Source organism: Dendrobates tinctorius, unplaced genomic scaffold (assembly GCF_039654945.1).
Source record: "Dendrobates tinctorius isolate UK_male_01 unplaced genomic scaffold, ASM3965494v1 ptg000158l, whole genome shotgun sequence".
In the NCBI taxonomy this organism is placed as follows: Eukaryota; Metazoa; Chordata; class Amphibia; order Anura; family Dendrobatidae; genus Dendrobates; species Dendrobates tinctorius.
The window spans coordinates 22,787,666-22,801,781 of NW_027361825.1; the positions used below are offsets into that span (position 1 = coordinate 22,787,666).

The 14,116-nt window shown below is 45.7% G+C and overlaps 1 protein-coding gene across 1 annotated transcript in view; it reads left to right on the forward strand.

Moving 5' to 3' along the window:
- Positions 1-10,397: 10,397 nt before the first annotated feature.
- The window catches only part of LOC141051951 (RAS guanyl-releasing protein 1-like), a 37,160-nt gene continuing 33,441 nt past the window's right edge, over positions 10,398-14,116 (forward strand). Inside the window, exons 1-2 of the mRNA XM_073549105.1 lie at positions 10,398-10,539; positions 12,802-13,013. Of these exons, the coding sequence (XP_073405206.1) occupies positions 10,517-10,539; positions 12,802-13,013 (235 nt within the window). The 5' untranslated portion in view covers positions 10,398-10,516. The remainder of the gene's footprint in view (positions 10,540-12,801; positions 13,014-14,116) is intronic.

Sequence of the window (14,116 nt, forward strand, 5' to 3'; positions counted from 1 at the left end):
GACCCCCACTGGGGTCTTAGTGCTTTAGGAAAATGCTGCTGAAAATAAGTCTCTGGCATGGTCGTTCCTTGCGACCCTGTATCAACTAGGCATCGTATGGCACGGCCTTCAAGTTCTGCCCATACCACCGGACACGTCGCCGCCAGATCCCCGGGACTTCCACCACCCCTCGTCATGGCTTCTGGCCCCGAGCGGCGTCCCCCCAGCTCAGATGGCCACCGGGGTGGGTATTCCACACGCCGCGGGTACTCTTAGGCGAGGTGGCCAGGCTTCTCGTACTCATAACATTCCTGAGGCAGCAGGGCCGACTGCCCCTGGGATTGCGGGGGCCCCCAGGGTCCTGGGCGTCCCCCAGGCCATTCACTCCTGGCCTCGGCCCTTCTCTTCACCTCGGCCAGTCCGCCTCTGATATCCTTCTGCTCCCATTTTATGTCTTCCACCCATTGTGGCTTTTCAATGGCATTCACGAAGACTTCCGTGCTCCGGACCTTTCCCACGGGGACTGTCAACCCCTGCTCCTGTTCCTGCGCACGCGCCTGACTCCCCACCTCAGAGAAAGCCAAATGCGGGTTTACCCGGACCTGCTGCCACACAGCCTGCTTAGTCAGAGGGTCTCGGAGACCGGTCACTAAAAGGTCGTGTAGGTTGAGGTTGATGGGTCCCACCCCTATGCCGTCCTTCCGCTCTATGGCCGTGTATAATTCCTGAAGAGCATTCATGTACTGGGTGACCATCTCCCCTTCCCCTTGCATACGACTGAACAACCGGGTTCTCAGTTCCTCCACATTTGTCGGATCCCCATGTGTTTTCTCCAATATCTGTAAAACCCTTACAAAGGCCAAGTCGGGGGTCATCGTATGCATTCTAAACAACCCTCGCATCCATTCCGTCCAGCTCCACAGCATAGTATTGGCACCGGAGTACCTAGGCAGGTTGCTCACCATAGCCCCCAAAGAAATGCTGGACCGGGAGCAAGCGTTGCCCCCTTTTTGGACTGCGGCATCCCCGCTCACGCTCAGAGACTGCATCCTGCCGACTACGCCAAATGTAGTACTCACAGGTACGGGGGATGCAGTGACGAGGCGTGAGACGGTTTGAGCTTTAAGGTGTAACTTTTATATCTATAGATGCCTTTGGGGCTGTCTTGAGCAACCAAGAAACAAGCTAACAATAATTGTCCTCGCAGGGACCAATCACAACAATACACTGTTAATGCGAACACGACTACCCGGCAAAGGCCGGTCACTATAGGGTCACGGTATGGCCGACTACGGGTCCTTAGTTCCAATGTGTCACTTATCTTTCTGACATCCGGTGGAGTGCTGTTCGGCGATGCTCCGGTGTTGCAGCCGCTGGGCCCAGCTGGCGAGGATCGCCCAACCGGCGAGGATGTGATGAAGTCTTCGGGCGTTCCTACATCCAGATGAGGTGGGGGCACAACAGGCCCCTGGGGAGTTCCTCTGCGCAGCACCTCCCATCGGAGACGATATGGTGTAGCTCGGGGACTGGGCGGTGTAGCCCCCTGCCACAGGCCGGGGACGGGCCGAGGGCTGGAGTGGAGCGACGGGGCCGCAGCCACGGGCTGAAGTGAAGCAACGGTACCCGCGGGCGGTAGTGGGCAGGCCGCAACCCCGGCCTGGAGCGAGGCGGTGGCGGCCGCGGGGGCAGTGGACAGGCTGCAGCCGCAGGCTGGAGGCAGGTGGTGGCGGCCACTAGGAGCGCGGCTGAACGGTCGGCGTCTCCCTCCTGGACGGCTAGGTGCCGTCTCCTTTCTGCCTGTGGTGAGTCTCCCTGCAGTCTCTCTGGTCGCTGCTCTCCCCATTCTGCTCTGGCTCTTGCTTTTGCTCTGGCTCTCTGGCGCTTCTTGGCTTCCTTCCTCCTCCTCTCCTGTTCTGCTGAATCACTCCTCCTGGCGTACTCAGTCCTTTTTATAGTGGCTCCTCCCCCAACCTCTCTGGAACTCTCTATGTCCCGTCCTCTAATTATTTCCCCCGGAAACAGTCTCCCTAGGAACTTTGGTGATAGCCCCCTTGGTTCCGGCCCGGGCACACAGCGGGGACGGCTCCTCCTACAATTGCATCATACTCTGTGGGGGCTACATTATACTATATGAGGGCTACATTGTTTTCTATGGGGGGTAGATTATATTGTATGGGGGGCTTCATTCCATGGGGAATTCATTATACTATACGAAGAACTATGGAATGCCTTATACTATGGGAAGTGAATTGTACTACATGGATGTCTGTCACGTGGACCCGTCCTGTGTGACGCGACCAGCAGCCCGGTAACTAGAACAACAGGACGCGGCACGTGATACTGTCCTGTGTGACACGGCTCGCAGGCCGGTAACTAAAACAACAAGACAAAGGGAAGGGAAACAGTTACAATGGTGGGCCCAGCGATAGGGAAAAGGGACGTGGAGACCTCCTGCACTCCACTGAGTCAGTGTCCCTAACGCTCCTAACGTTCCCTATGCTGGTTCTGCACTGGACGCTGATCACAAACCTGTCGCCCTAGCACACCCTACACCTATCCCTTACTAGGGAGCTGGGTGGCGCAGGCACTGGCCCCACCGCTGTGCTAATACACACTAAGGAAAAACACAAACAGGGAAACACAACTTAGCTTTACTCTGTTGAATTTGCTCCTGGCAACAGAGTCCACCACCAGAATGCAGCTCTCCTCCTGAATCGCTGCCACCAAGCTCTGTCAGAGCTACAAGGAAATCCCCTATGATTCCTTCCACACCAGGGCTAAGACAGTGCTGCAAGGAACGCTCTCCAGCTCCTTCCTCCACCAAGGATGGTTGAAATGAACACTATCACCAACACTGATTGCAACACCTGTGACTCTTTTATAGCAGAGCCAGCAATCACACCTGCATTATAATCATGTGCACTTAACTAAAGAAACAAGAGTGCAATGACGCTAACCACCACCGGGGGCAAAAACCAACCTTAAGCACAGCTTAGGGAAAAAAAAGATTACCTGTGCTTTATATCTGTCATGATCCAGCATGGATCATGACAATGACTATGGCGATGCATTATACTAAATGGAGCACTATGAGGAGTGTATTATATTATATGGAGGACTGAGCAGTGCATGTTAATATATGGGGACTATGAGGAATGTATTATACTATATGGAGGACTGAGTAGTGTATTATACTATATGACGGACTGAGGAGTGTATTATACTATATGGAGAACTGAGGAGTGTATTATACTATATGGAGGACTGAGTGTATTTTAAAATTTGGTGGGCTATGAGGAGTGTATTATGCTATATGGAGCACTGAAGAGTGTATTATACTAAATGGACGACTATGGGGCACATTATATTATATGGAGGACTATGGGGTGTATTATACTAAACAAGCAAAATGCTGCATATTCATCAAGTGATTGGATTGTTTATGCCGGAAGAGAAATCATTGTTCTCAGCAGCACATCGCCGGATTAAACTGTAGATGTGCTGCTCATAACATGATACTGTATGGGGACAGATTGATCTAATAGTGAATGTTTGGTTCCCATCATTCTTTGTCAGTTGGTGTAAAGAGGCCGGGAAACAAGCGTTGAACTACTTCAATATTGGTGATCACACTCGTTAAGTGGCCTGAACTCAGCGCACGTAAATACAAACGAAATGGATGTGCTTTATCTGGGCAGCTTCGGGCTGCTATTTTTAGGCTGGGGGGTCAATATCCATGGCCCCTTACCAGCCTGGGAATACCAGCCCCCAGCTGCCTGCTTTAGCAAGACTGGTTGTCAAAAATTATGGGGACCCCACGTTGTTTTTTTTAATTGTTTATTTAAATAATTAAAAAATAAAAAAACGCATGGGGACCCCTCTATTCTTGTTAACCAGCCTTGTTGTAGCTGCAGCTGAGGGTTGCAGCCCGCAGCTGTAAGTTTTGTCTAGCTGGTTATCAAAAATACAATGGATCGCTGGTGCATCGCTAAGTGGTCGCTAGTGAGCTGCCACACAGGCAGATCTCACCAGCGACATAGCAGCGGTCGGGGGTCGCTACTTACCTGTCAGACGCGGCGATCCTGACGTCCTCCCGCCCGCGTCCACGCGTGGCTTGTCGGCGCCACAGGAAGCCCAGCAGGAAGCGACCCGACGAGAAATGGTCCTGGACGTTCTCGCGCGATCAGCGATAACCAGCGGGGGAGCCGGTCGGAGGTAAGTATCACACATAGCGATATCGCTAGCAATATCGCTGCTAAGTCACAAAACCAGTGACGTTACAGCGATATTGCTAGCGATCTCGCTGTGTGTAACGGGGGCTTAATAGTCCCATCAGCTGCTGCCTGCTCTCACTGTTATCAGTTGAATATAACTCTCAACATTCTCCCCTGCTGGTGCTGATCGCCGGCAGAGCAGGGGAGAATGATGAGAGCGGTCTTCAGCACCCGGCGCTTGGGAACAGCGCTAACTGTATCGCTGATTCCCAGACCCCTGTACATGTCACACTGATGACACACGGTTGTAATCTGTGTGCATGTGTGTGGGACATTCTGTGGCTCGTGCTGCTATTAAAAAATGGATATGTCAGCGTGTTTTCCCTGTTTCCCAGCGTGTTTAACAGAGTTAAAAAAGCAAAGAACCAGGGTGTCATTTTGGTTGTAAATTTCTTTCCTCTACCAAAAAAAAAAGAGGAAGACTGACCCATGGGCCTCGTATGGAGACCAATCCAGAGGACTCATATGAAGACAAATCCAGGAGGCACATATGAAGACCAATCCAGGCCACATATGAAGACAATTCCAGAGGCATGTATGGAGGCCAATCTAAGGGCAATATATGGGGACCAATCGAAGGACTTCATATGGAGACCAATTCAAGGGCCTCGTATGAAGATCAATCCAAAGGCCATATATGGAGACTAATCTAGGGGAAACTTATGAACATCATTGTATGGAGACCAATCAAAGAGCAACATATGGAGATTAGTTCAATGACCTCATATGGGGATCAATTCAGGGGACTCATATGGAGACTAATCCAGGGGCCTCGTATGGAGACCAATCCAGGGGGCCTGATATAGAGACCAATCTAGGGGCCACATACAGTGCCTTGCGAAAGTATTCAGCTCCCTGGAACTTTTCAACCTTTTCCCACATATCATGCTTTAACCCCTTCCTGACATCCGACGTACTATCCCGTCCATGGGACCCGGGCCCCTATGCCCATGGACGGGATAGTACGCCTACCGCGATCAGCGGCGCCCACGTGGTGAGCGCCGCTGATCGCGGCCGGGTGTCAGCTGATTATCACAGCCGACACCCGGCACAATATGTCAGGGGCGGTCACGGACCGCCCCCGACACGTTAACCCCTTGCACACCGCGATCAAACATGATCGCGGTGTACCGGGAGTTAAAGGGAAGCATCGGCAGGGAGGGGGCTCCCTCCGTGCTTCCCTGAGCCCCCCACGGCAGCGCAATGTGCAGCGCTGCTGCGGGGGGCTCCTTTCCTCCAGGCCCCCGAATCCAAGATGGCGACGGGGGCCTTCGGGGGCCTGGAGGAAGCTGGCTTCCTCAGTGCCTGCAAAGCGCAGGCAAGAGGAAGTCTTCTTCAATGCCTGTGACAGATTGCTGATCTGTCACAGTGATCTGTGATGTGACAGATCAGCGATCTGTCACAGGACAGTGATGTCCCACCTGGGACTATGTAATAAAGTAAAAAAAAAAAAAAAAAAAAGTGTAAAAATAATTTTAAAAAAATCGCCAAATAAATTAGTAAAAAAAAATAAAATATTCCCCAATAAATTCATTTTTTGAAAATAAAAAAAAAACAAAACAATAAAAGTACACATATTAGGTATCGCCGCGTCCGTAACGACCCGCCCTATAAAACTGTCCCATTAGTTAACCCCTTTAGCGAACCCCTTAAAAAATAAAAATAAAAAACGAAGCAAAAAATAATGATTTATTATCATGCCGCCAAACAAAAAGTGTAATAACGCGCGATCAAAAAGACGCATATAAATATTCATGGTACCGCTGAAAATGTCATCTTGTCCCGCAAAAAACGAGCTGCCACACAGCATCATCAGCGAAAAAAAAAAAAAGTTATAGCTCGCAGAATAAAGCGATGCAAAAATAATTATTTTTTATATAAAATAATTTTCATTGCATAAAACCGACAAAACATAAAAAAACGACCTAAATGAGGTATCGCTGTAACCGTACTGACCCGAAGAATATCAATTTTACCCCACACGGAACGGTGTAAACGCACCCCCAAAAGAAATTCATGAAACGCTGGTTTTTGTTCATTCTGCGTCCCAAAAATCGGAATAAAAAGCGATCAAAAAATGTCACGTGCCCGAAAATGGTACCAATAAAAACATCAACTCGTCCCGCAAAAAATAAGACCTCACATGACTCGGTGGGTCAAAATACGGAAAAATTATAGCTCTCAATATGTGGTGATGCAAAAACTATTTTTACAATAGAAAGCGTCTTTTAGCGTGCGACAGCTGCCAAAAATAAAAACCGCCATAAATAGTAAATCAAACCCCCCGTTATCGTCCCCTTAGTTAGGGAAAAATAATAAAATTAAAAAAATGTATTTATTTCCATTTTTCCATTAGGGTTAGGGTTAGGGCTAGGGTTAGGGCTAGGGTTAGGGTTAGGGCTAGGGTTAGGGTTAGGGTTAGGTCTAGGGTTAGGGCTAGGGTTAGGGCTTGGGTTAGGGCTAGGGTTAGGGCTGAGATTAGGGTTAGGGGTGTGTTGGGGTTCGGGTTGGAGTTAGAATTGGGGGTTTCCACTGTTTGGGCACATCAGGGGCTCTCCAAATGCAACATTGCATCTGATCTCAATTCCAGCCAATTCTGAGTTGAAAAAGTCATATGGTGCTCCTTCCCTTCCAAGCTCTGCCATGCGCCCAAACAGTGTTTTACCCCCACATGTAGGGTATCAGCCTACTCAAGACAAATTGCAAAACAATTTTTGGGGTCTAATTTCTCCTGTTACCCTTAGGAAAATAAAAAATTGGGGGCAAAAATATCATTTTTGTGGAAAAAAATGATTTTTTTATTTTCACGTCCGAGCGTTATAAACTTCTGTGAAGCACTTGGGGGTTCAAAGTGCTCACCACACATCTAGATAAGTTCCGTGGGGGGGTCTAGTGTCCAAAATTGGGTCACTTGTGGGGAGTTTCAATAGTTTAGGTACATCAGGGGCTCTCCGAACGCACATGACACCTGCAGACCATTCCATCAAAGTCTGCATTCCAAAATGGCACTGCTTCCCTTCCGAGCCCCGACGTGTGTCCATACAGTAGTTTTCTCCCACATATGGGGTGTCAGCGTACTCATGACAAATTGGACAACAACTTTTGCGGTCCAATTTCTCCTGTTACCCTTGGGAAAATGAAAAAATTGGGGACTAATTGATCATGTTTGTGGAAAAAATATGATTTTTTTATGTTCATGCCCTGGCATTATAAACTTCTGTGAAGCCCTTGGGGGTTCAAAGTGCTCACCTCACATCTAGATAAGTTCCTTAGGGGGTCTAGTTTTCAAAATGGCGTCATTTGTGGGGGGTTTCCACTGTTTAGGTACATTAGGGGCTCTCCAAAGGCAACATGACACCCGCAGACCATTCCATCAATGTCTGCATTCCAAAATGTCACTACTTCCCTTCCGATCCCCGACGTGTGCCCATACAGTAGTTTTCTCCCACATATGGGGTATCAGCATACTCAGGACAAATTGGACAACAACTTTTGGGGTCCAATTTCTCCTGTTACCCTTGGGAAAATAAAAAAAATGGTGACTAAAAGATCATGTTTGTGGAAAAAATATGAATTTTTTATTTTCACGCCCGGGCGTTATAAACTTCTGTGAAGCACTGGGGGGTTCAAAGTGCTCACCACACATCTAGATAAGTTCCTTGGGGGGTCTAGTTTACAAAATGGTGTCATTTGTGGGGGGTTTCCACTGTTTAGGTACATCAGGGGTTTTCCAATCGCGACATGGTGTCCAATCTCAATTCCAGCCAAAAACGTCAAATGGCGCTGCTTCCCTTCCGAGCTCTGCCATGCGCCCAAATAGTAGTTTACCCCCACATGTGGGGTATCAGCGTACTCAGGACAAATTGCACAATAACTTTTAGGGTGCTGTTACCCTTGGAAAAATAAGAATTGAGGGTGAAAAGATCATTTTTGTGGAAAAAATATGATTTTTTAATTGTACGGCTTTATGTTATAAACTTCTGTGAAGCCCTTGGGGGTTCAAAGTTCTCACCACACATCTAGATAAGTTCCTTAGGGGGTCTAGTTTCCAAAATGGTGTCATTTGTGGGGGGTTTCCACTGTTTAGGTACATCAGGGGTTTTCCAATCGCGACATGGTGTCCGATCTCAATTCCAGCCAAAAACGTCAAATGGCGCTGCTTCCCTTCCGAGCTCTGCCATGCGCCAAAATAGTGGTTTACCCCCACATGTGGGGTATCAGCATACTCAGGACAAATTGCGCAATAACTTTTAGGGTCCTGTTACCCTTGGGAAAATAAAAATTGGGGTGAAAAGATCATTTTTGTGGAAAAAATATGATTTTTTAATTGTACCGCTGTACGTTATAAACTTCTGTAAAGCCCTTGTGGGTTCAAAGTTCTCACCACATATCTAGATAAGTTCCTTGGGGGGGTCTAGTTTCCAAAATGGGGTCACTTGTAGGGGGTTTCCACTGTTTAGGTACATCAGGGACTCTCCAAACGTGACATGGCGTCCGATCTGAATTCCAGCCAATTTTGCATTGAAAAAGTCAAACGGCGCTCCTTCCATTCTGAGCTCTGCCATGCGCCGAAACAGTCGTTCCCCCCCACAAATCAGGTATCAGCGTACTCAGGACAAATTGCACAATAACTTTTGCAGTCCAATTTCACCTGTTACCCTTGGTAAAATAAAAAAAATTGAACCTGAAGTATTTTTTTTGTGAAAAAAAGTTAGATGTTCATTTTTCAAAAAATATTCAAAAAAATTCCTGTGACGCACCTAAAGGGTTAATAAACTTCTTGAATGTGGTTTTGAGCACCTTAAGGGGTGCAGTTTTTAGAATGGTGTCACTTTTGGGTATTTTCTATCATATAGACCCCTCAAAGTGGCTTCAAATGTGATGTGGTCCTAAAAATAAAATGGTGTTGTAAAAATGAGAAATCGCTGGTCAACTTTTAACCCTTATAACTTCCTAACAAAAAAAAATTTTGGTTCCAAAATTGTGCTGATGTAAAGTAAACATGTGGGAAATGTTAGTTATCAAGTTTTTTGTGTGCCGTATCTCTGTGATTTAAGGGCATAAAAATTCAAAGTTGGAAAATTGCTAAATTTTCAAAATTTTTGCCAAATTTCCGTTTTTTTCACAAATAAACGCAAGTTATTTGAATGAAATTTTACCACTAACATGAAGTACAATATGTCACGAGAAAACAATGTCAGAATCACCGGGATCCATAGAAGCGTTCCAGAGTTATGACCTCATAAAGGTACAGTGGTCAGAATTGTAAAAATTGGCCCGGTCATGAACGTGCAAACCACCCTTGGGGGTGAAGGGGTTAAACATAAAGATACAAAATCTGTGGAAAGAGCTGAAAACTGCTGTTCACAAACGATCTCCATCAAACCTCACTGAGCTCGTGCTGTTTGCCAAGGAAGAATGGGCAAGAATTTCAGTCTCTCGATGTACAAAACTGATAGAGACATACCCCAAGTGACTTGCAGCTGTATTCGCAGCAAAAGGTGGCGCAACAAAGTATTAAGTTAAAGGGGCCGAATAATATTGCACGCCCCACTTTTCAGTTTTTGCATTTCCACAAAAATTTTAAATAACCAATAAATTTCGTTCAACTTCAAAATTGTGTTCCACTTGTTGTTGATGCTTCACCAAAAATTTACATTTGGTATCTTTATGTTTGAAGCATGATATGTGGGAAAAGGTTGAAAAGTTCCAGGGAGCCGAATACTTTCGCAGCGCACTGTATAGGGACCAATCCAGAGGAACATCTATGAAGACAAAACCAGGGATCACAAATTGAGACAAACCATGGGCCACATATAGAGCCCAATACAGGGGCCATATATGCAGCTCAATCCATGGGTCATATGTAGAGACATGAAAAAAAGTGGACTAGGACCATGACTGCGCTATAGTTTTGGTTGACAAACCAGTGCTGGGCCTAGAGTGGATATGCAACAAAATGAGTTGTCCCTGACAGGGTTAAATGCTTTAGACATGGTGAGATGTTGTGTTTCGTAAGTCTCTGGTTAGTCTTGGTATGAAGCTTGTGGGATCCTCGCCTTGCTCTCACTGACACAGTTACACAGTTCCTCTTTGTCACCCTGCATTACTGAAAAGACACTCCCCGTCATAGACTGTCCCATCCCTCAGCATTGCATGTAATGACTCACAGGGGTCCTCCAAAGACCAGGATCTCAAGGTGAAGACACTCGGCAGACCCCAAAGCGCGTTTCCACCACTCTCCCTTGCAGTCTTCCTGCAACATGAATCGCAAGGACAGCAAACGGTGAGGCTCTGCTTCCATTTGTGGTGAGACACCAAGATTTGTGGTCTCTAGGTCTCGACTACTTCACGGAGGTCACAAACCTGAAATACTGATGTCCTTAAATTATATGTTTAGTAGCTGATATTTGTATATTTGTACTTACGGTGATAGGGCCACCAGCCCGGCCTGTTTGCAACACATCAGTTTCCTGATTTTGGTCTTGATTTCTGCTTTTTACGGTGCTCACAATATTGAAGGAGAAGGGCAGGATACCATAGTTATTGTGCTAGAACCGGCCAGTCCAGAGCTGTAGCTGTGAGTGAGTAGAATGAGAATGGAAAGTAGGAAAAATTAGGAGGAGTTGGACAAAAAGTTCAGGTAGTCCAAATAAGTAAATCACTAGTCCTCTGGTGTATGAGCAATGGACCTTTCATGGGGATGCACATATTCTCCTGGGTTCTGTATTATTCAGATAATCTCCGTAATATGGCACACCACATTACAGTCTATGGTGGTGATTTATTATGTCATGGTGTTACAGATCAGTATAACATGGATTCCTCAGACTTTGGCCATTGGTGGAAATTACTTTGATTACTTACACTACGATTTGCATCGCAAACTCCACTTACGACATGTAAAATCTTATGGTTTATAAGTGGAAACCCCCCAATATGAATAATGCAGATGATCAACTAAGGGTCGTCTGCTGCAAAGTCAGGACAGGATTGTCTTCTGCTGGGCCTCAAGGCGCCTGATGCGATAGAGCCAGGCAGCAAATAATCTACTCCCCTGTTAGGCTATGATTGGGTTGTCGTCTCCTGGACCTCTTGGGATCTGTATTATCCAGTCATGTTATTATGGCCTCAATCACAAGTCAGTGACTTTCTTGTTTCATCAGTGTTGTTTTATCAGAGTTTCTTCAAAGCTTGGTCAGAGTCAATTTTTATCATCCAAGTTTGGGGCAAAGTTTCATTAGTTAAGACCCATTGATTGAGCAATTCTGGCATTTCAATTTCCTTTTCAGCTTTTAAGACACAGTTTAAATAGTTTTATATTTTGATAGGGTTTTACCGAAGCGGCAATGCCAAATTTACTTAGGTTGTTTTACTTATTTATTTTTGAACTGGAAAAAACTTTTATAATTTTTAAAACTTTTTTTCATTCTTTTGGTCCTCTCTTGGGGACTTGTACCTTCGATTATTTAAAAGTGCAATAAATCAGGTGTTAACTTGCTGACAAGTGGCTGCTTGACTGGTGGGACCTGCACCAATCTCAGATTGGGGAACTTCTACCCCGTTATGAGATGGCACGGCAATTTGGAAACCCAATCGCCGTCCCTTTCATTCCCTATGGAAAAAGCAGAGTGCAGGGTTCTGCAACTCAGTAAGGAATTAAGGTAACGCAGGTCCCACATGTGCCCTGCTCCATTCTAACAGGAATAAAAGTTCCCCTTGCTGCCAATCGGTGCCCATCCCAGCAGTTGGACCTCCATCGATCGATCGACAAGTTATCACCCACCAACCCTTTTTAGTGATCAGCTGTGATCTGTGGGAATACTTCACAGTAACTATATAATTTCCCCACAGTGCCTCCGCAAGAAATCAGGAATTACACCTTGCCACATTCAAATCAATGGGTTGTCAGTGTAATGCAGGAACGGTGCTCCAGGGCGAGAGGTTTTTCTTAATAACCACACATTTTTGGGATTCTAAACACAGGACCTATTTTGTTAGCTCAGATTTTTTTCCGAAATGGGGTACATGAATGGGGAAAGTATCCTCATAAATAGGAGTTGATGTGCAGTACCCAGCAGGAACCATTATGATTGCACATTCACCGGAATTGAGCTGTTCTGCTCCTTTCTGTGTTCACAATAGAGCTAATAACAGAAGGTGGGTGGGGGTGCCCAGTGTCAGACCTCCACCATCTGATATTAATGACCTTTCAAAAAAATTGGTCATCAGTGTTATAACTGTAGCTGACATTTCAAGAGAACTTTCAGTGAAATGTTTGTGTCGGCCTCTAGTTCCTCCCCTTCTATAGAACTTTACAAGCACCAAGTATCATCTCCTATCTCAGTAATGGGAATATCTGTCATCACTAATTACAGATTTTAACCCTGAATTGAGAGTGAAAAATTAATCCAGGAGGAAAAAGGAGCAGATCTTTCTGATAAGATCTATTATAGAGTTACTTATTTTTATGTGGACTATTGATTTATGAAATAACAATAAAAAACGACTGTTACTCCATAAAGTGATGTGATTATTGTTTTTACAGAAAGTCTCGCCTGGAGCTTACAAGTCAAACGATTAACGGTAATGGAGTTGTTGTCACTGTTAAGGGTCGGCATAGCCAGAGTCGGAGGAGAAGAAGGATGACTTGTCCAAGCGCGGCCGAGATTAACAGCGCTCTTGGGTCTGTCACATTGGAACAACTGGGAAAGAGCTGCAGTCTGGAGGAACTGATGGAGAAATGCATACAGTCATTTGGTAAATACCCTAACACTCACCAGCAGGGTCAGGACTTAGGACAAGGCACCAAAAATATTTTGGTAGAACCTGAGGTTTGGCCATAGAAATTAAAGAAAAAGTCATCTGGTGGTTCAATTAAGCACCTAAATGTATCCAGGGCCCATTTTTTTGGATAGGAGACAGGGCAATTACCCCAAGGTTCCTAATTATTATAAACTGAAACCACACAGTAATATTAAAGGGGTTGTCTGGGCTTAGGGTGCAAGTCTGCAGAGTCACTCTATATTATTGCAAACTTATGAAACAAATCCTCACACTGCATGCTGTGAGGATTCTCCGGTGCCAGCGCTGGGAGCAATTTGCATACAAGCAGTCACATGCCGACTAGACATATGTGGCCTGGCACAATAGAAGTGAATTGAGTGAGGCTCAACACATCTAGTTGGAATGTGGTCGGAAGTATGCAAGACTCATACTTGCAGTCATATCACCGCCCGCTCCAAGCACCTGCACCAAAGAAACTTGACAGCGTGCGCTGTGAGGATTCACAAGTTTACAGTCACATAGAGATACTACAGACTTGCGCTTCAAACCTGGACAACACCTTTAATTGGAGTATGGTCCAGGTAAATGCTGTCCCTTTGGCTTTAGAACCCCACTGGGTTACTCTTCTCTTTCGATTTTTCTTCTTCACTTCCCAAAAAGTTGCAAAACTTTTTTTTTATTTTTCAGTCTATACAGTTGTATCAGGGTTTTTTATTTTGGGGGCAAGCTGTAGTTTTCATCACTACCATTTTGCGTTTTATAAGACTTTCTGTTCTCTTTTAATTCTTTTTGGGAAGGCAATGGGACCCAAAAAATAACAATGATTCTGCCATTTTCCTTTTTTCTTCAACCAACTATGTAATGTTCCGATTGTAACTTTTAGATACCGCTTTACATCTTTTTCATGGGACTTAAGCAATATTCTAATCTTAGGTTACGTGCCCACAATCAGGAATAACAGCATTCTGGACAAAGCTCACCTTCACTGCATCCAAAACTCAGCGTTCTACGATACAAGCACAGATTTATAGAAATCCCATGCGCACTGTGCTTCCATTTGAAGCTGCATAAACTCA